The 26582-nt window shown below is 36.5% G+C and overlaps 1 protein-coding gene and 1 long non-coding RNA gene across 7 annotated transcripts in view; one reads left to right on the top strand and one right to left on the bottom strand.

The window, feature by feature from the left end:
* The window catches only part of IPCEF1 (interaction protein for cytohesin exchange factors 1), a 170364-nt gene that overhangs the window by 73461 nt on the left and 70321 nt on the right, over nt 1–26582 (top strand). For 5 of the 6 annotated variants that reach the window (XM_041737911.1, XM_041737884.1, XM_041737868.1 and 2 more), the window contains 3 exons: nt 11415–11467; nt 25502–25541; nt 26178–26347. In XM_041737911.1, the coding sequence (XP_041593845.1) occupies nt 11444–11467; nt 25502–25541; nt 26178–26347 (234 nt within the window). In that variant the 5' untranslated portion in view covers nt 11415–11443. The remainder of the gene's footprint in view (nt 1–11414; nt 11468–25501; nt 25542–26177; nt 26348–26582) is intronic. The other variant, XM_041737876.1, reaches the window with a different exon arrangement.
* Nucleotides 1163–26340, bottom strand: LOC121480959. Its single transcript, XR_005985163.1, has 3 exons — nt 26157–26340; nt 7229–7309; nt 1163–1751 (listed from the first exon to the last, which is right to left on the bottom strand). It is a non-coding gene; the product is annotated as an uncharacterized LOC121480959 (long non-coding RNA).

Below are 26582 nucleotides of genomic sequence, written 5' to 3'. Positions count from 1 at the left end.
TCTTGGAGGCTCACAGTGCTTCTTTGGCCTCACCCTTGTGCTCTAGGATTCTCTCAGTGGTGTCCTGTTCTTGAATAGATGCTACTTGTCCTTTTTGTGAGGAGGAACAAAATAAGAAACAATTTCTGTCACTGTCTTGGTAATGTCACACTAGTCATCCTATTCTTAATAAAGAAGCCTTCCCATGATTATGCATAGCAGTTTAATTCCTTACGGTCTCTACCTCTCCTGTCTGACAAGGCCTGGGGCACTACTGTTGCAAAATCATAAGGCATGTGAAAGTGATATTTCTCAGTGAAAGAGCTAGCCAGACAAAAGAGGACTTTTGGCTCAACTCCACAGCAATAGGTGCAAACAGCAGGCAGCTTGTGTACCAGTTTTTTGTTGTTGTTTTTGTTTTCCTGGCTTTTTTTTTTTATAGCCAGCAATGGTCCTATGGTAGAGACCACTGCTACTTAGCAGTAGGTAACTGGTGGAAAGTGTTAAGTGGAAGGTCATTCGGGAGAGCTGAATAGGGTGACTGGCTGCCTCGGGACAGTGCACATAGAGTCTGGATTTTACAAGCAGAGAAAGATGCTATCTTTCATGGAGAGAAAATATGATCATTATTCTTGTAGAATAAAGAATAATAGAGAAATTTAGGGGTGCAATTTGTTGAAAGGTAAGGGCCATCTCTTGCCATTCTTGTCTGGTTCATCTTAGAGTACTGCATCTGTGCTCACCCTCACAAACTGGGGTGAAATAATCAGGTGTCATAACTTTGGGCTGCCATTGTAGAGAACCAGGGTGTGATCCTGGGTCAGACTATAGTGGACCTAGTAATTGATATTTTGCCTAGGGGCTCCCAATGTTTTCTGTGGCTTCATCTTAGGCCTCATGGCCCTTTCCCTACTTGATGTAGCATCTTGGTGCTGGTACAAACCTCTGAGGAGGTTCCTTGGGTTTTAATCACAGATACCTTAGATTGGGCCTAAACACACAACTAGAATGACTGTGTTTTTAGAATTCCTGGCTCCTAGAAGTTCTTGGGATCTGTCAATGGCCTAGAAGAGGAGGCAGGCAATCATGTAGATTTAACCTGCATTGTATGAGATTGCTGCTACGGTGTGTGTGTGTGTGTGTGTGTGTGTGTGTGTGTGTGTACAAATATGTTTTGCAGGTCCCTTGCTTATATAAAAAATTTGAATAGCCCAAGTTAGCATACTAGCCTAATTCTGGAAGGTCCGTGAGAGCAATCACTTACAGGGCTGACATTATGGAGTTTAAGACAATCATGAGAACAGAATCAGCCCCACAGAGATGAGTCTCTTCCAGCATCTAGTCAGTTCTATGAGCTAGGGAATGGAAAGTGCCTCAATTGGGAGCGATGGACACAGGGTGAACTGCCAAGGCCCCATTGGGAGATTGGTAGAGTCCTGCCCACTCGCTTGGGCCCTAAAGGCATGCTGGGGTGCAGACCATAATCTTTAAAGTTTTGGGTTCTGGAAGCTCACAGAAGGGCCAGGGACACAAAGGAGTTTCATGCTTCCTGAAGGGGCATGGTCAACAGCCACTTGTATTTGGTGCAGGTTCTTCCAGGAGGTAAAAGAGGCAGATTGTTCAAGATGTCTTGCGGTTTGCCACCTCCTTGTTACTATGGTAAAATGGTCCGTTGGGAGCAGAGATTGACATGATTGGCTGAAAGTGGAGCTTTCCTTGCTTAGATTTGTAGATTTTCCAGTCTAAGTCTTGATTGTCGGGACTGACAGCTTCTGTGGGAATGCAAGAAGGACAAGTGAGGGAGAGGTCTGCCAATCTCCTCAGATGATGTATCACAGTATTTTAGTGGTGTTGAAAATAAAGTAATTTTAATCATCATAGTTTCTGTTTTAAAAAAAGCTGTGGCTCTGAAAACCATCTGTCAGTTCATTCTCAAAGTGGAGAGAGAGCAGAAATATAGCAAAATGAGTGGAAAAGTTAACAATAAAAGAGAAAATAAATGGAAGGAAAGAAAGAATAAGATTTTTTAAAGCATGCAGGAAATAGATCAGAATCCAGATGATAATAGAGCTTAAACTTAACAGAAAAATGCTGATGCCTGCATGGTGTCCATTAGCATGGGACTTGGTTTCAGCTTAGTTGTGATCTCAGGGTCATGAGATTGAGCCCCAGGTTGGGCTCCGCACTGAGCGTGGAGTCTGCTTGAGTTTCTTTCTCCCTCTCCTTCTGCTCCCCCACCCTAGAATAGATAAATCTTAAAAAAAGAAAAGAAAAGAAAAAATGTTTGAGATAATTTGGATAAAGCCATTTTTCCTTTCATGAATTTCAACTTCTTGGATCAAGTAATAACTCCAGACCATCCCCATCCCATACATCACTGTGTTTGTGCTTACAGGGGGCTCTTGTATTTTGTTTCCTTCTTTTCTGCTCTATCTTCACAAGAGATCTCTTGCTAACTTCCAAAACTAATGGATTTTTTCCATGTCCTTTGCTTTTATATAAGAACAAAGATGGATTTTCTTTCTTGCTTCTTATGGTGCTGCTATCACAGACTACCATTTAACAGAAGATGCTTGCTTACGGCTCTCATTGCTGGTTAAATGTACAGTTTATTGCCACACATATTACATACTTAATGATGTCTGAGACTTCTGCCTCTAGAGTGACCAGCATTTTCTATTTCCTCTTTAGCTCTAGTTCTTGGATTAAAAATAATGCACATTGTTTGCCCATGTTCATGGACTTTCTATAAGTTTCTTTGCTGCTCTGAGAATGTTTTGTCATATACCAGGCTTGTAATTTTAAAGGGTGAGCACATTATGAATAAATATGTGGGTTTTTAAAATTTTAGTTCAGCATTGTCTTGCTCTGTGAAAAAAGAACAAACCTAGGCCATAGTTTATTCTACCCGAGCTATCTTTTAAGCACAATAAATTGTCTTTTTTTAAAAAAAGTTTTTATTTAAATTTCAGGTAGTTAACATACAATGTAATATTAGTCTCAGGTGTATAGTATAGTGATTCAGCACTTCCATACAACACCCGGTACTCATCTGAATCATTTCCTTTTCAAAAACCTTTAAAACTGGGCATGGTGCTTATTTTGTTGTATTATTCCAAAGATTATAAGGTCTAGAGGGGAGGCAAGTTACTTTTAGATCAGCTGAACCAATAACTGCCTTTAGTGAATTTCTTTCTTCGTTCTTTAACAAAAAGTACCAATTATACTAGCAACTGCCTTCTTTATCAATAGAGCGTTGGTTGCATGTTGATATTCTTGGTTTATTCTCCAGTTTTAAAATAATATAAGACCAGAATCCCTATTTCTAACTTAACTAATTTGCTAAACAGTTCTTGAAATATATTGCTAGAATAAACTTATATTTTGTTTGTGCCTGAAACAAAATAGAATGATTCTTCACCAGCATCTAGTGAAGAAGAATGATTCTTCATCAGCTTGGGCTTCTATGCCAAAATACCATAACTGGGTGCCTTGTCCACAACACAAATTTATTTGTCATAGTTCTGGAGGCTGGGAGTTCAAGATCATGGTGCCATCACGGTTGGGTTCTGGTAAGAGCTCTCTTCTGACTTGCAGATTGCCAATTCTTCTTGTCTCTTGGTGTGGTAGAAAGAGAGGGAGCTAGCTCTCTGGCCTCTTTAATGGCCTTAATCCCATTTATGAGAACTCCACCATCATGACCTAATCAGCATCCAAAGACCTCACCTCCAAACACATTACATGGGGATTAAATCAAAACCTATGAATTTTGGGAGGGGGAGTGGAGAACACACATAGTCAATCCATAACAATCAGTATATATTAAGGAATTTTTCTTCCTTGAAATTAGCTTTATTATTCATTTGGTAACGAAATGTGTTTTCCACTTTTAGTTACAGAGCTTATCAGGAATACATTTTATTTCATTTCACAAACTTAAAGTATTTATGACCTCATTGTTTTGGCTGAGTCTCATATGGTGTTGTGTTAAGGAGTTGTTTTTTAAAGAAGTTAATAGTCTCAAATGGGACTGAGAAAACTATTCCCTGAAACCCTTAAACTCTGAAACAAGGCACCCAAAATGTCTCTAGGAGAGTAGGATAGGGAGTTTAATCAACCTTGAAGAGTAAAAGCTATTTTATTTGATGAAACCTGTTATCACACTTGCTCACATCCTTTAGTTGTGTGCTAATTCCATCAGGAAGAATTGTTTTCTATAACAAAGCCATTTCCAGGTAATTACTCCCATTCAAGATAATTGCTACCACTTGGTGAGTATGCATAGGGTCCTGCAAGTTTCTCATGTGATATTTCATTTAATTCTCACAAAATCTCTGAGCTTATTGTTATTATTTCTGTTTAACATATGAGGTGTCTATTTAGGCAAACTAAGTGATTTTAAGAAGTTTCCACATTTAATGAGTGGCAAGGTGAAATATTTGACCCTAATGCTTGTGTGTGTGGTAGTTTTGAAACATGTTATTTTGGTTGTGTACCCAGAAAGTAATTTGGAAGCCCTATGTACTCCTTGACACCTTACATTGTCACCTAGAGTTTTTATTATATGTTTAAATAGTTGCAAAAGATGTCATTTCTGGCACATGATAAATCTTGTTATAAAAGGTTATATTTAAAAAATATATATTTCTTTTGATATATATTAAAAGAACTATAACCTGTCTGATATAAATAGCAGAGATCTGATATGTCTCACATATATATTTTTTAAAAAGTCATCTTTGGAGTTTTAATTTTACATTGCTGTTTTCTTCTCCACCCCATTCCACCCCCGGGAACTCATATTTTCATTCTACTATTCCATGGATTTTTATCCAATTATATATATGCTTTAAAATCTTTCATTGATGGTTTTATACATTTCAGCAAAAAAATACATATTTAAACTGAAATTGATTTAATTTTTGTGCATGACAAATTCTTTAAGCCATATAAGATTTCATTTGGAGTGGGTTATCACTATAATTATTAGTACATAATTTAACAAATAACGTGAATATGATATTTTGACAAAATAATGATTAATACAAGAGGTACATATTTTTATTGAGAATGCATCATTTAATAAAATATATGAGGCTTTTCCCCTAATTATAGAATTGCTTATAGGTGAATATTATTTATTGTTAGAATGAGAGAGAGTTCAGCACCAATTTTGATCCTTTTCTTGGTTTTTATGTATGTGACCTTAGACCTGTTTTACACATAAATAAATAGTTGGGAATGAAGCACTCTTGAACCCCTTCCAACTATATGTCAAATATCTCATGTGATCTATCAGCAACTACTTTAATAAATAACAATTAAAATAAATTTTTTAAAATCTTGTTGAAAGCAAAGAATTAGAAACTTCTTGACTTATGAAAGGTATTTGTTGCCTTATCATTAGGCTCTTATACACTTTTAATTCCTGGGTATTATACAAAAATCCTCCATGAAAAAATCCTTTATCAAGAGATATCAAATAACTATTCCTTCTTCCTTGAACTCTTTTTACTTATGAGCAGCTTGCTTAAACTGATACACTCAGGAAGTGTTGGGAACAAGGCAAAATTATTACTTTCAAAACACCTTTGTCAGCATCATTATTTTTTTTATGAACTGCTTTTACTGTGTGCTTTATAAATATTTTTATCAAAATCTTGGTGCTACATATTTAGCTTGTCAATGTATAGATAACAAGTATGCTGTACCATGGTTAGCTGAGCTGGTTCTCCTGGTCTAAACAATAAGCAAACATATTTATATTAGTATCCATGATCACCATTTCATTTCCTAATTCTTTTGGATTATGGATCTGTGCTTTTTATGGAAGAGGAGAAGCAACATTTGAGTTTAAATTGTTTTGATGATTCTGCCTCAAATTATCTTTGAAGCTTCTTGGTGAAACTTTTGATTTCATGTATGTTTACTACTTCAAGAAATAATGTACTGAAACTCTAAAACTATTAAGTAAACACTGACACATAGCCTCTACAATGGCTCTGTGCCTAGGTATCCCCCACCCTCTGCTTTATTCTTCTCTAGCTGTACCACTGATTGTGTTTCTACCCATTTGTTCTTTGATTCAGAGAAGTCTGACATCAACAGTCTCCATATCCTGAAGATTGGGAAGGTGAATTCTAGAGGGATATTCCTGACAGCACCATTCCCCTAAACAAAAAACTTTGGAATTCATAGGATTTGTTTATGGAAACTCCTCTATAGTTTAGTGTTTTTACTAGTTTTTTTTTTCTTTTTTAGATTTTATTTATTTATTCATAGAGATGCAGGGAAAGAGAGAGAGAGAATGAGAGAGTCAGAGACACAAGCAGGCTCCATGCAGAGAGCCTGACGTGGGACTCGATCCAGGGTCTCCAGATCACGCCCTGGGCTGCAAGCGGCGCTAAACCGCTGCGCCACCGGGGCTGCCCTACTAGTTTGTATTTTTAATTTGGTTACTCAACAAATGTCTATTGAATCATCCTGTGTACAAAGATTGGGGAAATAGCAGTAAACAAGTGAACAAGACACGGTGCCTGCCTTCAGGTAAGTCATACTATAGTGGGGAGTCAGGTATGAAAGAACTAACTGTAACATTAATAATTCAGTATAGTTATGAGAACTTCTATGAATAAAAGACAATGAACATGTTATGAGAGCATGCAAAAGGAAGTTGATGTCTCATAAGAACTCAGGAAATCTTTCTTGACTAAATGACATTTGGTCTAAAGAAAGGCTGAATAAGATGGTAGCTATAAACCATCTTAAGTGGGGGCTGTTGAAGCACAGGCACAAAGCTCCTAAGATTGATGAAACATGTTTAAAAAATTAAAAAGAAAGCCAGTGAATCAAGAAAGAAAGAGACATGGAAATGATCCAAGATGGGGTTGGAAAGGACGTAGTGGCCAGGCAGAAGCTTCCTTGTAGATTTTCATGATACTAGCCTTTATCTCAATGGCCATTGTAGAGATTTAAAGAAAGAGAGGAATAGTTAAATGTGCATTGAAAAAACATCACTCTGGGCAGGAAAGCAAGCCAGGACCCCAGCTGGGATGTTTCTGCAATGGTTCAAGAGAGAGGTGCCTTTCACTACAGTGGTTGCAATGGGTGTAGACAGAGTGAACACAGCTAAGGGATTGTTAGGAGGGTAAGGGATACGATGTGCACAAGGGAAATATTCCACATGATCAAAGGAAATCTTAATATTAGTGACTGGAGCAGTGTATTGTGAAAAAACCCCAATGCTTACTGGAAGAATTAGAGATGAATTTTTTCTTTTTGTCTTCCATCATCCTCTATTAGCTCTTCTTATTTTACATTAGAAAGCTGGCTGAAAAAAAAAAAAAAGAAAGCTGGCTGAGCAAAGGGATTAGATTTCCACTAAAATAATAATTTCCCACCATTTAATAGATGTATTAATTTAAAAAATCACTTTGACAACTCTCACCTAAGCTGAGTGCTTTATTGGGATAGGCCCTGGGGCATGAAGGAGACTGGGTCTCGGTCTCTACCATTGGCATTCTTATCATCCAACCAGGGAGACCTGACCACAGCATCATGGTTCATGAAATACCATGGCCATTGAGGGGTTAATTATGAACAACATCCTGTGGGAGGCTTTGAGGGAGTGAGGGTGGTACTGCATGGTTAGGAGAGCAGGCTGTGGGGATTCCTGGGTGGCTCAGTGGTTGGGCATCGGCCTTTGGCCAAGGGCATGATCCTGGAGTCCCGGGGGATCGAGTTCCACATTGGGCTCTCTACATGGAGCCTGCTTCTCTCTCTGCCTATGTCTCTACCTCTCTCTGTGTCTCTCATGAATAAATAAATAAAATCTTAAATATATATATATATATATATATATATATATATATATATATAGAGAGAGAGAGAGAGAGAGAGAGAGAGAGAGAGGGAGGCTGTGGAGTCTGGATTTTTTTTTTTTTTTTTTTTTTTTGTTGAGTCTGGATTTGAATTTGGAAATACCCAGTTACTAACTTCCTCCTCTATGTTGCCTAAACTATCTCATCTAAAACATGGGAGTAATAACAGTAGATTATTTGTAGGTGGTTCCAACAATCATATGGCACGATACATGAAAATCATCAATTGGCAGAGAATTTAGCAGTGGCTTAAGGAATACAATAGATTTAGCTGTTCTATTGTTCTAGGAGAGGGGCTGCTTAGCCCTCTGAGTCAGGAAAAGTTATATAAACAATGCTTTATATTATCTTTAAAGGGTATATATAGCTGACCTTTAATACGTTTGTGCTTAAGGAATAAATATGTTTTATGACAATAAAATAATTTATCAAACATTTATTACATGTTAGGTATTGCTGTGAGTATTATAAAGATATTTTCTGGGGGGCTTGGGTGGCTCAGTCTGTTAAGTGTGTGCCTTCAGCTCAGGTCATGATCCTGGAGTCCTGTGATGGACCCTGGCACTGGGTCCTCTGCTCCTTGGGGAGTCTGCTTCTCCCCGTGCCCCTCACCTGGCTCGTGCTCTCTCTCTCTCTCTCACTCACTCTCTCTTATATAAATAAATAAAATCTTAAAAAATATATATTTTCTAACTTCACTTTTGTCTGACCCTAAGAAGGAAATCCTATTACTATGCCTCTTTCACAGATAGAGTCCTGAGGTCCCACAATATCAATTATTTGCCCAAGATTACATAGTAAATTGCTAACCTGAGATTTAAATCCAGTTCATACCAAATCAGAGCTTTGATCATAACTTTTACAAGTTTACAAGCTTCTTTACCTAAATGTGCTGCTGAATTCAAACAAGCTTTTGCTTATTATGTATTTGCTTAATCAATAGATATTAAGAATACATTGCTATAGAGTCCATAAAATACTTGCAGCATTTTATCAGAACATTTTTATTTTAAAAATACTTATAGGAAATAAATACATAAAGGAACAAGCAATATATTATTGTTTATTCCAATTCTCATAGGTGATTATTGTATACATTTTGCTGTAAATACCTTCAGACACTCCCCCCAATGCACTGATGTATAATATGCATGTATATAAACCTATGTTTTTATGATAAAAAATGAACAAGATCACCCTGCACATGTTTTTACCTACTTTTTCGTTAAGGATATGGGGATCCCTGGGTGGCTCAGAGGTTTGGCGCCTGCCTTTGGCCCAGGGCGCGATCCTGGAGTCCTGGGATCGAGTCCTGCGTCAGGCTCCTGGCATGGAGCCTGCTTCTCCCTCTGCCTATATCTCTGCCTCTCTCTCTCTCTCTCTCTATGTCTATTGTGAATAAATAAGTAAAATCTTTAAAAAAAAGAGAAAAAGATATGTTATAAAGCTCTTTGCACATTTAGTACGGTAGTGTAGCATAGTTGATAGCAGATAGTAAGGCCTCAGCAAATGTTGGTGGTCACTGATTGTTATCATTATCTTGAAGAATTGCCCTCCAGCTGGGCTGTAATAATTTGACATTCCAACACAGCAAATTCTTTTCAGCGCATCTCCAGCAAATGTGGCTTCTATTACTTGATTCTGTGTGTGTGCTAATCTTGAAGATTAAAGAATGGAATCATGTTGTTTTATTTCACACTTATTTTATGCTAATGAGGTGAAACATTAGTCATTTGTATTTTTATTTTTTTGAATTTTTCCTCACTTGTTTTCTTATTAGTTTATTATTTACTTATTAGTATATAAGAACTCTTTATCTTGTTTTAAATAAGTTTTTATTTTAATTCCAGGTAGTTAACATACAGTGTTATATTAGTTTGATGTGTATGATGTAGTGATTTAACTCTTCCATATATGACTCAGTGCTCATCATGAAGTGAACTTCTTAATCCCCATCACCTATGTCACCCGTCTCCACACTCACTTCCCCTCTAGTGACCACCAGTTTTCTATAGTTAAAGAGTCTTGGTTTGTCTCCTTGTGTGTTTTTCCTCCTTTGCTTGTTTGTTTTGTTTCTTGAATTCCACATATGAGTAAAATCATATGGTATTTGTCTTTCTCTGACTGACATTTCACTTAATGTAATACACTCTAGTTCCATCCATGTTGTTGCAAATGACAAGATGTTATTCTTTTGGGGGACCGAGTAATAGTCTGTTGTATACGTGCCACATCTTCCTTACCCATTCATCAGTCAATGGACACCCGGGCTGTTTCACAGGTAAAATGCTGCTATAAACATCAGGGTGCATGTATCCCTTCAAATTAGTATTTTTGTGTTCTTTGGGTAAATACATAGGAGTGTGATTGCTGGATTGTAGGGTAGTTCTATTTTTAGCTTTTTCAGGAAATTCCATACTGTTTTCCCCACTGGCTGCACCAATTTGCAGCAACAGTACAAGAGGGTTCCCCTTTCTCCCCATCCTTGCCAACACCTGTTGTTTTTTTGTGTTGTTGATTTTAGACATTCTGACAGGTGTGAGGTGAAATCTTATTGATCTTTGATTTGCATTTTCCTGATGATCTGTGATGTTGAGCAACTCTTCATGAAATCTGTATGTCTTCTTTGGAAAAACATCTATTCATGTCTTCTGCCCATTTTTAAATTAATTCTTATGTATTAAGTATATATTGCAGATATTTTCACCAGCTTGTGATTTGATTTTTACTTAGGCTTCAGTCTTTTCTCCTAAATAAATAAAAATAAGCAGTTAAATTTATCAATCATTTTTTACTGTGGCTTTTCTCTTTAGCATTTTACAAATAAATATTTTATTCATATCTATATAATATAGATATGAAGTTTTTGACATTAAAAAGGAGGATCCATTCTTTGAGATTTGGGAACCATTGGTATAAGGAATAAAGTCACACAGAGCATGGTTCTGTATCTCTGGTGTCACTGGCAGAGACTGAAAGTCTCTCTGCTTTGGGAAGAATTTCAGTGGCTGGTGAATGTTTAACAAGTTTTTTGCTTGTCAAATTTTGAAAATATGAATTTTTTTCTTTTTGTTTTTGTCTGCTTTTCTTGAAACCACAGAACATCTTGTCTTTCCACTTGTAATGCACTACAAAGTAGAATACATCAAAAGGGGCTCATCTTCATACTAAAGATGGGACTTCTGGGGCACTGGGATTAGTTACATTTTTGAAATTGTTTAGTTAATACAATCAGAATAATAGCAATAGATCAAATATTTCCAGAATACTGTGTTGTTCATTATGAAGAAGAAAATAGTTTATATTTAGCACAATATTAAGTATGTAAATAATGAGCATGTCTTGCTGTAGCCTTGAGAGAATACTGACCAATGTGCAGATGAAATTCTTGCTTATTTTATGAACTTAGTTTTAAATATTGGCTAATTGAGTTCTGTGTTAAAAGCCCTTTTAATTAATTGCTTTTATTGTGAAATTCATCAATCAAAAGAGATGTATGCTTTATGAATACTTTAATCCCACATTTAACTTAGAACCTTTTTTTTTCTCTTCTAGCTTTTGTTTCTACTAATTTGACATCATACATGGCTACTGATGGCAATGCTCTTGTAAGTACCGTTCGAGACACTGTGCACTTAAATATTATCAGTTTGATGAATGAGTAAAAAATAAACAAGTTGATCTTAAGTTGGGCTAGCTATTTATTGTCCTCTGTTTCCTTAGCCACCATGGAATTAAATGATCCTTTTGTAAGGTTTTGGGGTTTCTTATGATCACAAAACATTTAAGACTACTAGCTATTTGCTTTTTTTTTTAATTTTTATTTATTTATTTATATTTTTTTATTTATTTATTTTTTTGCTATTTGCTTTTCAAGATAAAAAACATAACCATGATTTTAACAGATGGTATATAAGTAACGATGGTACTTAAGTATCTCTGTGTTTTAGGTCAACTATGGTATTAGCACAACCTCTCGTGCAACCTCTATTGGGAAACATTCTGCCAATAATTATGCTGACATTGTAGACTTTTTAAAAAATAATTTTACAGCTATAAATTTGCCTATTTAGGAAAGTCAATTGAGCCAAGTATACTTATGATGCAGGAAAAAATAAAAAGTTGACATAAATAGCATATTTCTAATAGAAGGGGATGTGAGGTAGTGCGGGATTGTATGGTGTGCGTATTTGGCAAATCTAATGACCTCATGTTGGGTGCATAGGATAGTTTCTGGAGTAGAGCCAAAAGCAGAATCAAAAGTGGGGAAGTAGAGACTTCCTGAAAATGGCCAGTGGTTTTCTGATGCAAATTAGGAAATGGATGTCAAGGCAGATTGAAGGAACATTGATGGAGAAATTGAACTAGATAGCTCCTGGAAGGGGCACCTTACTAAAAAGCAGAGCAGCTGATTAATTCTCTGGTTTGTTAACAATTTCATATCCCAGAAATAGAGAAAACAATGAGAGCACTTTGAGTCTGATGTTAATTCTAAATGAGGAGGAAAAACTTGTTAATAATGAAAATGGTAGAAACTTTGGGAGACAGGACTGCAGGAAACTAAAAATGAAAACACAAATTATAGTCAGTTATGTACCCTGGGAAATTTGCCATCTAAAAATTGCAGAAAAGGACAATGTGGTCCCTTGGATGCAAATGGGTAGGTGTTGTTTGATCATAGAAATGTGAATAATCATGATGAAGATAAAGAAGAGGAAGAACTAAGAACATAAGTGCAGCTGCAATTGGAGCCTTGGCTGGGAATAGATATGAAGGCACATGCACAGGGTGTTAAAGGAGGTTCCTGTGGTCAAGGGCAAAAGAAGGTGGGTATACAGATTTGCAAAATAGGAAGACTATAGTGCCCAATGTTTATAAAAATTTTTTGAAAAAATGCATATGATTATAAGGACATGTGCTTGTGTTATATGGAGTAAAGAAATGGAAAAGGAGAACTGGAATGGTTGGATCCTTGAGAAGAGTACTGGAGGGGTTAATTTTTACAATGCTTGCCTATTCTACTGAAAGAATGTGGTGTTCCAACTGGAAGGAGTTCATCATACATGTTTAAGAAGAAATGGAAACTATGATAATAAGAGAGCACCTAAGTACTTTAATGAACTCATTCATTCATTCATCTACTCACTCACTCATGCGTGCATTCATTCATTCAAACACTCATTTAATGTTCACTGATTCCTCTCCTTGACTCTATCATGTATCAGCCATTGTACTAGGTGGGACCTGGAGATGGAAGTATGATTTGAAAAAAGTTGAAATCTCCACATCTTAAGGCAAACAAAATTCTGGCTATTAGAACAGGCTGCAGATGTGATAACCAAAGGGCTAACATACCACCCATGTAATTCCTAATCAAGAGCCAGTACTGCTGTAATATGTAACCTGTTTCCCCTTGGACCTGGGTGCAGGTGGATTCTGTCCTTATTGGTGGGAACTCTGGCTGTTTATGGATCTTTCTCATTTCCCGAGACAGCCTCCACACCAAGACTCAATAAGCTCTACTCTCCTTGTATGCCTATTTACCTGTTATTTTTATCTCCTAGTCATCAGTGTCTAGGTGGTATAGCTAAATATTTCTCTTAAGCATTTCTTCCAGCTGCTTTTCAGTGGTTACCCTACTTTATATTTCCATTCAGAAAATTAGTTCAATTTTCTGCTGTCATTTGTTCTCTAAATAAAATGTAGCACAGGAGACCTATTTTTATGCTAGGTAGTTTCAGAATGCTTGACACATTTGACCTAATCACATCCCGAATTACACTTCATTTCCACTAACCTAACATTTATTGAACTTTATGTGCTGAGCACTCAGCTTGGTAATATGACGAGGAGCTTACATCTGAAGGGGGAAAGCAATACTTTTAAGGTACTTTTGTTGATCCTGACCTGATAGTTATTGAGGTTGGTACGATAAATGGTTCCAGTAAAACTGTTCAAGAAACTAGATTTTAAGCATTTGAAATTTTATTATGTGTGTGGTAGAAGAGCATTTTTTCCTGTTAAGCTGAGTTGTTTGTTATCTGATAGTAGTCTTTTCTCTCTGAAGGAAACAGCAGACTTTTCAGAGCCAAAGCTTCACATAGGACTGAAGGAATTAGCTCACCAAGTTCTATTGGTTGTACCTTCTTAATATTTCGCCTTCACAGACATGCCCTTCTGTCTGCCCACTGGGCTTCTTGCCTCTGCATCTGCCCCTCCCGTCCACTTGCCATGAGACAGCCAGAGTGAACTTTCTTAAATGCAGATCTGATTGTGCCACTCGCCTGCTGACATCTGTTCAGTGGCTTCCTATTGGCTTTTGAATAAACCTTATAGTTTCAAACATAACTTATTAGGCCCCACACGATGTGACTTCACTATGCCAAATGTGGTTATGCCCTAACACTATGTGGTCGGTGCCTTTAGGCTCACACTTGCATTTCTGTATTAGATCCTCTCATGCTCAGGTCTTCATCTTTCAGGCTTTTGTTTTTATCAATTTGTAGGGTACCTGCCCTGATTCCCCAGTTGTAGGTAATAGCACTTCCATGTGGACCTCATTATCCTTGTTCAACTTCCTCTTTTCTGTGTTTGACTGGGAAGCTGTGTCAGAGCTTGCTTGCCACTGAATTGGCACCAAGTAATTGTGCAAAAACTGGTGGTTAAATAAACAAAAGTCATAATTTACCCAACTGTAGCCTGAAAGAAAGAATTAGCATAATCATCTTTAAGATCCAGGTCATAGCTTGCTGGGAAATCTTCAACATAATGATTAGCTATGGTATAATCCCTAAATATTTCTAAGAATCTACTTGTGTAGTCCTTGATATTTATAAGCTTTTCTATACATCATGCTATGGTGATAACAAAGTATTATATGCTAAGTCAGTATCGCTAGTTTTCATCTACGATTAGTTTCTCACTAAACTAAAGAAATAAATGAATAAAAGCATAAACAAATAACAACCACATTTACGAATCTTAAAGGCTTAATTAAGAAAGTTCTCTATTCTCAGATTGTAGTAACCACATTTTCGCTAAGAATGGAGAATGGCCTTAAAGATGAGAGGCTCAGAAGGAATGGGACACACTGTCATGTGTAATTCTTTTACCTAAATCTTCTGAGAATTCTTACTTTCAGGGATGGCTCTCATGAGAAAGCAGTGGTCAGCTTTGATGAAAACTTTATGATAGTGATTTCTCGAGAATTATTTTAAATAAAAGCAATGTAATAAATATGAATAATAGATATATTAATATAACTTATTATTAAATAAAATATTAAGGGAAAACATTTTCTGGAAACAAAAGCCTTTGCCTATAAATCATGGTAACTGGGCTCAGCTTCCAGGCTCAATGAGGACAAGCTTATTTTTTATTTTTTTTTTTTTTTTTATTTTTTTTTTATTTTTTTTTATTTTTTTTTTTGAGGACAAGCTTATTGAGTAGGAAGCGACATTCATTTCTGGAGCTGTGGCTGGGTTATCTGCTGTTTCCTGGACTGCCATCTGTGGGATGGCTGGTCTGACAGTAAACTGGTCTGGGTTGTGTATACTTCACAGGAAGGCTCAGTATTTAGTCCTTACAGATCATGTATTGTTTGGTCGTTGTGTACCGTGTGCAGTGAACTGCCTGGACATGATTCTGGCCCCCATGGGAAAGCTGCCTGCCCCTCCCTCCAACTCTATGCCTATGGTGTGTGTCTCAGGGATGTGGGGATAATTCAGGAATGAAGTGAGGAATTTGTTTTTCACATTTTTTGATCAACAAGGGAGTTCACCTTTTGGCAGCTTGTTTTTTTAGGCCACATGCACATCACGCTATGTTAAGGTGGCTTTGCCAGTGCTGTGGTGCACAAGCCTGAGGTGCAGATCAAACCTGGACAGCTGTTCAACATATTTGCTATTCCAAGTAGGACTTAAGCAGAGCAGTGCCTGACAGCTGCTTGGGGAGAGGATCATTGGGTAGGGTCTTGTGAGCTACCACTGGAAAATTTCTATCCCTGCTGCTAGACCTCCTCCTTCATCCCATGCATTCTTGTGTCTTTGATTTTAGTTTCTCAGTATGTGGACGATATGGTTAAAACAGGATGCTGGAGAGAGCTGTGAGAGTTTTTGAGGAAATGGTATTCTAGATAAAAGTAGAGATTTGGCCAATACAAGAAAATAGCAATGGTCAACACTCCAAGTGAGTTCAAATTAGTGTCAATCAATACCAGAATCTTTTCTCTATGCATGTACTGCTCTGAGAGTGAGAAAGGTATTGGAGCAATCTCAGGTTGCTTAACACTGCTGTTGTTATTTAGTAGAGGCATTTCTCAGCTCTGAGTAATCAGGCAGTAGATGGCTTTCTGGATATTTGTTAAATCTCCACTTGTGCCAGGACTACTAGTAAGGCATAATATGAAATAAAAATTGATATAAGACACAGTTAATCTTTTGATAGATATTTATTAAGTGCTCCCCATGTGACACACATTGGGCTAGGTGCTAGCTTTTGAAGTCAGGACATGTTCAAGAACGTTAATTCTACCTGGAAGTCTTGGTCAGTCATTGAATCTAAAGAGGGTTGTAGTCATTCAGCTACAGAGCTGATAAAAGATTTGAAAACTTTAAGAAGCAACATGAGCAGGGGTAGTGACTGAGTAAATGTGTGAACTAAGGGAAAGGGCCTGTCTGCGATTACTCACAGGTTCTAGATTGGACCACTGGGTGGGTAGGGTTACCACCACGTGTGTACCACACCTATGTATAAACAGTTAAATTATACTGTATACTTCAGAGCATCAGCAAAATGTTGTCAATATAGAAGACAGGATAAACAATGTAATATAGAGTTCAAAAATAGCCTTGGTAGCTGACTGGCCTGGGGCCCAATCTTGGCTCTGCTACTTGTTAAGTGTGATCTAAGGAAATGTTACTTAACTACACCAAGATGAAGTTTCTCCTTTGTGGAGAGGAAAATAGGAACAGTACCTATCATCAAGATTTTGGGGAGGTAAGATGAATCAATTATTATAACGACTATAAGTATACATTACTGCATGAATATAAGATTCTTATAAAAACTAACTGCCTACTAAAGTCAGAGGAGGCTTCATAGTGGAAGTGGCATTTGACTTGGATCAGAGAGGATGAGTAAGGTTAAACCAGATGAAAAATGGGACAAGGAATAAAATATTCAAAAGTATGGAGTTATCAAAATACTTACCATTTCTGCATAATACAATAAAGTTTAAGGTCCAGAGAAGGAAATGAATAGGTGTCTTGCTGGTATATAGAGGCTACTATAGAAAGAGAGTTGCCTGTCATTGGAACTATGATTTCAAGATAGATTCTTATTAATGAATGACTGGCTTCCATCCAGTAATGATCCTGAGTTTGCACTTTAATATTCCACTCTGCTGCAAACATAGAGCAATGCTAGACAAAAAAACAAAAAAACAAAACAAACAAACAAAAAACCCCAAAAAACAAAAAACATGGAAAACCAAAAACCACAGATAGGTTCACCAAATACAGTAATCATCTCTGTGGACCAGAAATGAAAAGCAGCAAGCAAGTCTGAAGCTCTGGGCCTAATTGGCAGCTAGTCTGGATACAGGATGTAGTTTGCTTCCTGGCTCAGGTTAAGGGGGTAAAAAAAATGCTTCACTAAATATGAGGAGAGCTATATTCATTTCTTGATGATGGGTAAATGGGGGCTTTTCCACTTGTGAAAGGGGCTAAAGATGAAAACAGTTGTTGAACCACTGCCTGGGGTTATGCAGTTAGCCCCCTTCAGGTTAGGGAGGGAGGAGGTGGGACACAGTTTCAAAATCAGGAGATGAACCTAGTCACCAGCTAGATCAGTGACTGGTTATGCATGGTTCTTTATGATCACCTTAGGACATGATTGTAGGTCTGTTTTTGCATCCTGTAGAGGCAGTCTCCAAACTGAAAGAGGAAACCATGGACACAGTGGAGAGAAGGGTGGTGGGGAAGAGAGAGAAGATGAATGCATAAGACTTCTCTACTCATATTCTTCAAACTTAAATTCCAAAACAGATTTTTAAAATGCCAAGAAAGAATATACAATGAAAATTAATTTTTAAAAGACTGACAGAAAAATTTAAGTACAAAACTCAAAATATCCTCTAAAAATTTTTTGAAGGATTATCAGGCACAAATTTAAAAATGTGAAAAATAAGTGGGTTTTGAAAATATCCAGAAGTATTAGAGGAGAAAATATATTTTTTGAAATAGAAAGTTCAGCAAATGGCATGAACTCAGCTTTGGATACTTTCAAAAAGAATATTGGTAAACTGAAAAACTTTTACAGGACATATATGGCACCAAGAGAGAAATAGATTCAATATTAAGAAAAAGGAACAAAAAAAAAAAAGAAAGAAAGAAAAAGGAACAAATATGTATTTGATAGTAGTTGCAAAATAAGAGAATAAAGAAAAATTTAGAAAAGCATTATTTGACTATCTCTGCTAACTTTTCATGCTTAAGAAAGGATAACAATTCTCTAATTAAAAGTTCATTCTGGGAATGAGAAGTATAAATAAAAATAAGTCCATTGCTAGATACACAATAATAAAACTACACAATATCAAGGATAATAGTATATCTTTAAAAAGTGAAAAGATAGATTACATATAAAGAATGACAGACTGATAGCAATTTAATCAATATAATAAATGGTAGAAGATAGATGATCAGAATCTTCAAAGTGCCAGATGAAAATAATTTTATACTCAGCTAAACTATCACTCAGTTTTGAAGGCAAAATAAAGACATTACTACTTACACAAAGATTAAGAATTTGCTACCTACAAACATCCATTAAAGGACATACCCTAGCATAAAGAGAAATGAGTCCAACAGACATTTGATAAAGGAAATAAAGATGGTCACAGAAATTGATAACATGTCATTAAATTTAATTGTACATTGATGGTAATAATGATAATAATAACATTTTAACAGAAAAATAAAAATCCAGACTATAGTACCAAGAGAGAAGACACTGAAGCAGGAGTTAAAAATGTGGTGAGGGATCCCTGGGTGGCGCAGGGGTTTGGCGCCTGCCTTTGGCCCAGGGCGCGATCCTGGAAACCCGGGATCGAATCCCACATCGGGCTCCCGGTGCACGGAGCCTGCTTCTCCCTCAGCCTGTGTCTCTGCCTCTCTCTCTCTCTCTCTCTGTGACTATCATAAATAATAAAATAAAAATTAAAAAAAATAACATTTAAAAATGTGGTGAATTACACGTTGTATTCATGATGAATTTGAAAATACTAAATTGAGCGTCAGGGGAATACCATGTAAGGAAATGAAAGAAATGGAAAAAATAAAATAAATGTAAATGAAAACTCAACATGAAATTACAGTAAATGTTAGTTGATTAAACACTTATCAAGAGGCACATGCAATCATATTTTAAAAAGTAAAAATCTGATTATAAGATGCATGTGAAGGAAACAGCAAAAGTCGGAACACCTGGGTGGCTCAGTGGTTGAGCGTCTGCCTTTGGCTCAGGGTGTGATCCTGGAGTCCCGGGATCGAGTCCCACATTGGGCTCCCTACATGGAGCCTGCTTCTCCGTCTGCCTGTGTCTCTGCCTCTCTCTCTCTCATGAATAAATAAATAAAATCTTTAAAAAAAAAGCAAAAGTAAACAAAAAACCCTACACATAGAAATGCCACACAGAAAGACTTAAAATAAAGAAATAGAAATACTAACAAAGTTCTAGCTCCAGCAACAAAACTCATAAAAGAGATAGGAACTTTGAAGTTTACATAGAATGCTTACAAAATTTGACTATGTAGTGGGTGACAAATAAATGCTATTATATTTCAAGAAATTGATATCATAAAGATCATGTTTTCTGGACAAGAAGCAACAAAGTTAGAACTCAAGGAGAAAAAATTAGTGAAAAGTTCTCCTATGTTAGGAAACTGATAAGTACATTCTAGACTATCTTACTGGATGGAAAGAAATTAGTTACAATTGAAAAACAGGGAGACATACGTAGAATTTAGATGTAAATGTATAGTTCTAAATGTATTATTAAAAACAATAAATGAGATAAATATTATCTGCAGGAGTTAGAAAAAGAATAACAGAGTAAATATAAAGAGATCTGAAGAAACAGGGATAATAAAGAGCAGAAATTAATGGAATAGTTAAAAAAAGAAACAAGTAGTAACATTTCTGAAATTCTGAAACAAGTCACCAAAATACACTTTCGGTTGCAGAGAAGTGAACATTTTATATACTGCGAGAGGTGTAAGTAGGCCCTTGAAAGCAATTTGAGAGTATCCAAAAAGTTAAATAAACATCAAATATATTCATATTCTAAGTCATTGAGTACATATTTCTTCTTTTCTTTCTTGCTTTTTGATAATGTTTTTAATTTTTAATTTTTTAAAAAATTCATTTATTTATTTGAGAGAGAGAAAGAGAGAGAGCGAGCAGGGGGAGGGGCAGTGGGGGAGGGAGAGAGAGAAACCCAAGCTGACCCCTGGTTGAGCTCGGAGCCTGATCTCATGACCGTGAGATTATGACCTGAGCTGAAGTTAGAAGAGTCAGATGCTTAACCCATTGAGCCACCCAGGTGCCCCTTGATATTATTTTTAAAGTAAGAAAATATAAATACAGTTGTGTTTTCCTACCAAAGCCTTCCTTCTACTATCTCCCTCTCACTTGCCCCAGGTTACATTTTGGTGTTTATCATTCTGTGAAATTTTAGCATTTATAAGCAATATTTAACAATACAATAAATAATAACATTAATATAGACATTTGATTTTCAATATATGATTTTTGAGATTTTTTTTCCTTATAGCTCTAGTTCTAATAGAGCACAGCAGTGAATGAAAATGACACTATTTATCCACTCACATACTCAAACACATTCAGCTTCCTACAGTTGGGCACTATCACCACAGTGCTGCAATTAACAACTGTGTGACTTCCGTTGCACATGTGTTTTTTTTTTTTTTTTTTTGCACATGTGTTTTTTGGGGCTACAGTCTATATCTGTAAGTGGATCTTTCTCTTTTACTCTGGCAGCATTTGATGGCTTGGACTCACCTTACTTTTGAATCTCTCCCTCACTTCTACAACAACCCCTCTCCTAATTTTATCTTTTCATTGGCTATTCCACTCGGTCTCCTTGATTGTCTGCTCTGTTGCTCCTGTGTATCAAATTGGGCCTCCTTCAGATTCTGACTTCAGTTCTTTGTCATTCTACACACATGGTGATCTTATCCCATATCAAGCTTTTTACTCTCTGTAGATGGATGATTCCCAATTTTATATCCTGATTACAGATTTTCTACAAATCCCAGACCCTTAAGTACAATATATACAGAGCATTTCCACTTGGATGCCTCAGATGAACATCAAATTTGATATTTACTACTGAACGTGTTTATTTAAAACTATGCTGTCTGCATTGCTCTCATTTATTCAATTGTCTAAGCTAGAAACTCCAGGATTTTCCCTGACATCCCACTCTCCCTCACTTTCTATATTCTTCCTTTTCCTCCTCCTCCTACTCCTCCCCTTCTGGTCCCTCCACCCTTCTCTGGCTCCACTCACTGACTTCTTCTCTCCCCTCTCTCCTCTCCCATCTCTCCTTCTCCTTCCTAGTCATCCCTCTTTCAGACCTTACCCTCAGACTCTGGTCCTTGTTTCCCTCTCCTACTCTTTTATATAATATCAACAACAAACACACAAATATCCTAAGATGCTACCACTTTGTGAGTTTTATTCTTGAAATAAAAATATGCATGTTGCCATTTACTTTGGTGACTTTGGTCAAAATCTTGAACCTCCATTTGCTTCAATTTTCTTCTTCTTGTAAGATGGAGATAAGAATAGCACTGAAGCCGTAATAATTGTGAAGATTTAGTCCAGGTATTTGTGAAAAGACTCAAGGCAGTGCCTGGCACATGGCAAACATTATATATATCTTCTAGTTGTCATTGTTTTCTATTACTGTCTATTATTATTAAAATGTCTATTATCTATCTCCACTTTTCACTACTAGAGATTCTCTTTTCATATGAATTATCAAGTAATATTTAAGGTGCTTAGTCTTCTGAAAAAAATAAGTGAGTTTTTCATGTATTTCCTCAGGTAAAATTTTAATAATTGAAAGCTTTAAAATTTCCTTTATAAAGTTGAGTTTAAATTTCCAGAAAGGAGAAAAGATCTTTGTGGGGGGAAAGCCATCTGTGGAAAAATATTCCTAACAGCTCTGTCAGCTGGAATTGACTTGTCTATAAAATATTTAGGAATTTTGTGGCTTGGTTAAGCTTGGTTGACAATGAAGTGAGGCTTCATGCCATGAAAACTGGTTAATGTTATAAATCAGGGCCCATTGAGTAACATATCACTGTATAATTTGGCTAAAGACCGGGATCATTATCAACTTTCATGTAATGACAAACCATCTCACTGTGAGTTTTAATATATCATGGAGATAAATTGTGTCTGCAAGATTTATGAATTACTATATAGATTAGAGGTCACTGTACTAATAACTTGGGTCTTAGCACCATCATTCAACATCAAAGGAGGTTCCTTTGTATATTTTGTACTGGTTTCTTTGCACGTTTATCTGTGTTTTTAAGTGATTAGTAACCAAATGAACTTTTGTAAGCATTTTGTAAAATAAAGGTGCTGTTTTCCAGTAAAAAAAGAAATATATAATTAAAAGAAAAATTTCCCCCACAGTTTAGAATCAAGTTAGTGCAAATTCAGAATTTAGAGTAATTCTTCACTTTTATCCACAACATCCCAATGGAAAGATGTTATTAGGCTCTGGATACTTGTTATTAATGAGTTGCAATTCCTCTATTGAAAAATTATCTCATAGATTGCTCAACTGGCTGTTTAGCTTTTTTTTCACTTACCTAGTGAAAAGAACCACATCTAAGATCTTTTTGAAACTGACTAGTTCGTGGGTTCCACTTCCTGTTGTGAGGAGTAAAATGTACCTTAAGCTCACTGAAGTTCTCAAGATTGTTTTCATTCTCTCATGTAAACTCACTAGGTTTCAAATTCATATACATCAAGTGCAACTGAAACTACCTGTAATTTGTTATTTCTATAATAAGCACTCTGTTTCTGGTTGGGGGAAACAGTTTGAACAGTTTATAATAATTTGTCTTAGGAGAATATTGTCAGAGGAGGGTGTACTTGATGACTAAATTCCTTTGCCCTCCTTAAAGAAGGTCTGGATAAAAAAAATCCTTTCTTGGTATTGGGTGCTCACCCTGCACAAGGTATTGTCCATTGCTTGGATCTCTGACTCTTACTCAGCCTTAGGCAGAAGAATCTAGCAAGCACGAAGGACTAGTCTTGGCAAAATTGAGACAACACCTACAGTTTCATTTGGGCTTTCTCTGGAGTTGGAGAATGCTCCCAGGCCCACCGGAGCTCAGAAAGGGTGGATGGAGGAGATTCAGAGATTCCCAGTGAAGAAAGATAGCCTAAGCGTTGCCTCTCTTCACAGGTTCTACAATGATCCTCTCGTGAATTTCCTTTCTTTTGTTGTTTTTACAGTTGCTCTTTTTATATGAACTAGTGTGATTCACCTTGTTCATCTGGAGCTAGGACCCTTGGGAATGCCTCTGTTCCCACATCTAAATTTACTTATTCTCTTTTTTTTTTGCCTTTAGTCTTGGCTCTCACCTAATTTTTAATTCACCAAATGATATCTATATTTGAGCTAAAATGTTTGAATAGGTACTGATTTCCCTAATTTCAGATAATTGCACAGAAAAAAGACCCCAGGAGACCACTTGAGGGAAGGGTGGGAATTTCAGACCAAGATGCAGATCAGGATGGGAAGGATTTGGAAATGTGGAGCTGAGACTAGGACCATCATCATATGCCTAAATTTTAGTCATGTGTCATGACTGTAATAAATCTATCCTTGCCTAAAATTTAGGGCAATATTGCCTTTGTTATGTCCTTTTCTTGCAAGGATGACTGATTCCTTTAGGGATAAAATTTTTTTCTGACATTTGTAAAATAAAAATTCAGTATGAGATTTCCCAGGAAATTAATTGAAGCACATTGACTTCATCATCATTGCAGAAGGAAATACAAATCCTATCTATCCTAAAAATGCTGAAATTTTTGTTTATTAGTATGAAGCATTTGCTTTTATCTGTAATAACATAATATTATACTATATATAGTTATATACTATTTTTTAGTTTTTGGAAGATTTTCACATGCAATCTTGTTGAATATCTATGACACCTGTAGGATTGGAATTATTAGAAATATCTTGATTTTACAAACGAGGAAGTGGGCTCTAAGTGGTAAATCAACTTTTCCCTGTGTAATAACAGCTACTAATTATGACAGCAAGGAGTTGATTTCAGGCCTCTAGATTTACAAATGCCATCCTATTTCCCTCTATATCATATTCTCTCTTCACACGTATAGAACCACATAGAATAGCTGTTAGACCAATAGTTAGGTATGTAGAATATTACCCAGGTACTTCTACAATAACATGAAATGCTATAGTAAGATTACATGCCGACTATTAGACCAGCTTTGTGATTAGGTACAGGTGTTTTCAAATTTTTTTCTTGTTGACATATAAGATTAAGTCTTTTAAATCTGAGTAAATTAATCTTAGATATTGTGCAGAAAAAGTGCAACTTCTTTCATCTAAAATGTTTCTATGCACACGCATACACTAGGTTATTTGAAAGCAGTTTATTTTGGTATCTGTTTTTGCTGGTAGTCTGATCAGACACAAATACACTGTTTAAAATGTATTGTGAAAGATGTGTGTTTCAGATACCTTATGTCTGATTTGAATATCTGAAGAGCTAGTACAAGATAGAAATTGAAATTAATTTATCTTCTGTAGAACATGTGAGAAATATTCAGAGGTGCTTAAACACAATGAGTAATTTAAATCTGGCTATTGAAAAAAAAAATAAATCTGGCTATTGAAAAAAAAAATAAATCTGGCTATTGATAAGAATTTCCTGATAAGGAGGGTTGATAGTTACTTCAATGTCACCCAAAGAAGTTGTGGAATTTCTTTTTCTGGGATATTTATTTCCTGTGGTTTAGGTGTCACCCCAGGTGGGGGCAGGGCCATGGATTTAATAATCTGATGAGAACCTGTCATAGTGTGAGATCACAATTATCTTCCCAGTTTATAGAAATAATTGATGTTACTTAGAAATTGTAGGAGAAGAAGCAGAATCTGTTTTTTTTTTCTTCTTCTCTCTCTGTCTGTCTCTCTCTCTCACACACACACAAAATCAAAGGGGAAATATTTCACTATTTTTAAGAACTTCAGAGCACATCATCCTGCCTTAACTGAAGTGGTAGCACGAAAGCTGCCTGTGGTGGAAACAGGAAACATTAGTGATACAGACCGAGTTACGCATCTTTGTGTGTGTCTTTCAGGTTCAAGCTCAATGTATACCGATTCTGATTAGCACATTTTGTGCCTCAGCGAGTAGCTCCCCTTTAGCTCTGCTTGGAGAGTTTTTTTTTAGCTTCCATCCTGCTCATAAACACTGCCACCCCCTCCCTCCTTCTCTCTTTACAAATGTTACAACACAATCAGAAATTTCCTCTTTTCTTTCCTTTCTGCATTATCAGCAGGTTCCCTTGCGTCAGAAGCAGAGAAAGAAAACTCAAGGTAATTAGATCTCTTTTGTTTCTTTATTCCCTTTTTTGTGTGCCTGAGTGTGGGTTTTCTGTCCGATGCCTTCTTTGGGATCCGATTTTTGTCTGTCTTCATGCTAATATCAGAAGGTGGAGGGCAGATTAAATTTTTGGTTATTTTTGGATCGATTTTAAGAAATGACGGCATGCTGTTCATTTGGATTAATCCCTCGTGGTGTGTCAATAAAGCTTAGAAAAGCTGGCACTGAGTCGGGAAGTGGCTGTGTTTAGGTGGGCATTAACCCTTCTCCATCTATTGCATAATGACTGCTATTATTTTGAAAGGAGCTGTGTTAGTGCAATGATGTGCCTGCCAGCTTCCCGATTTTATTTTTTTTCAACTTATCCTTGTTGAATAATATTCTTAGAATTACACTTGCATACCAGTCTCACTGTTTCTTTGGTCCTATCTTGTACCTTGTAAGCACCAAATGAATGCTTAAAAATAAATTACTCTCTCTCTCTCTCTTTTTTTTTTTTTTGCATTTACTTTGCATAAATCTTGGTAAAAAAATCCAACTCCCAAGAGGTAAACAGTTAACAGTAACCTTTCACTCTGTCACATAAACCAGGGTAATATGTTACCTACCTCTTCATATAATTGTTGCAGGGTTTTTCACGATGAGTCGGAGGAGGATATCCTGTAAAGACCTGGGACATGCTGACTGCCAAGGTTGGCTATATAAGAAAAAAGAAAAAGGAACTTTCCTGAGCAACAAATGGAAAAAGTTCTGGGTGGTGCTGAAGGGAACGTCGCTATACTGGTACAGCAATCAAATGGTGAGTCTTCCGTCTTCTCCTTTTCAAACGCTTTGACAGGGGTGGATGGATTAAAGATCACTGAAGAGCAGGTGGTTCCTATGGGAAGTTCATTTTTATTTCTGGGACTTGGAACAGAGCAAATAAACAAATGAGTTCTAGAAACCGTTTGTGATCCAAGAGATATGTAGGTTATTCTACTGTATTTTATGTAAGAGAAAAATTATCCTGTTTGACTCATCTTTGGTTGGAGAGG

This window comes from Vulpes lagopus, chromosome 2, assembly GCF_018345385.1.
Source record: "Vulpes lagopus strain Blue_001 chromosome 2, ASM1834538v1, whole genome shotgun sequence".
Lineage (NCBI taxonomy): Eukaryota > Metazoa > Chordata > Mammalia > Carnivora > Canidae > Vulpes > Vulpes lagopus.
This window is presented reverse-complemented; position numbering and strand designations above follow the sequence as displayed.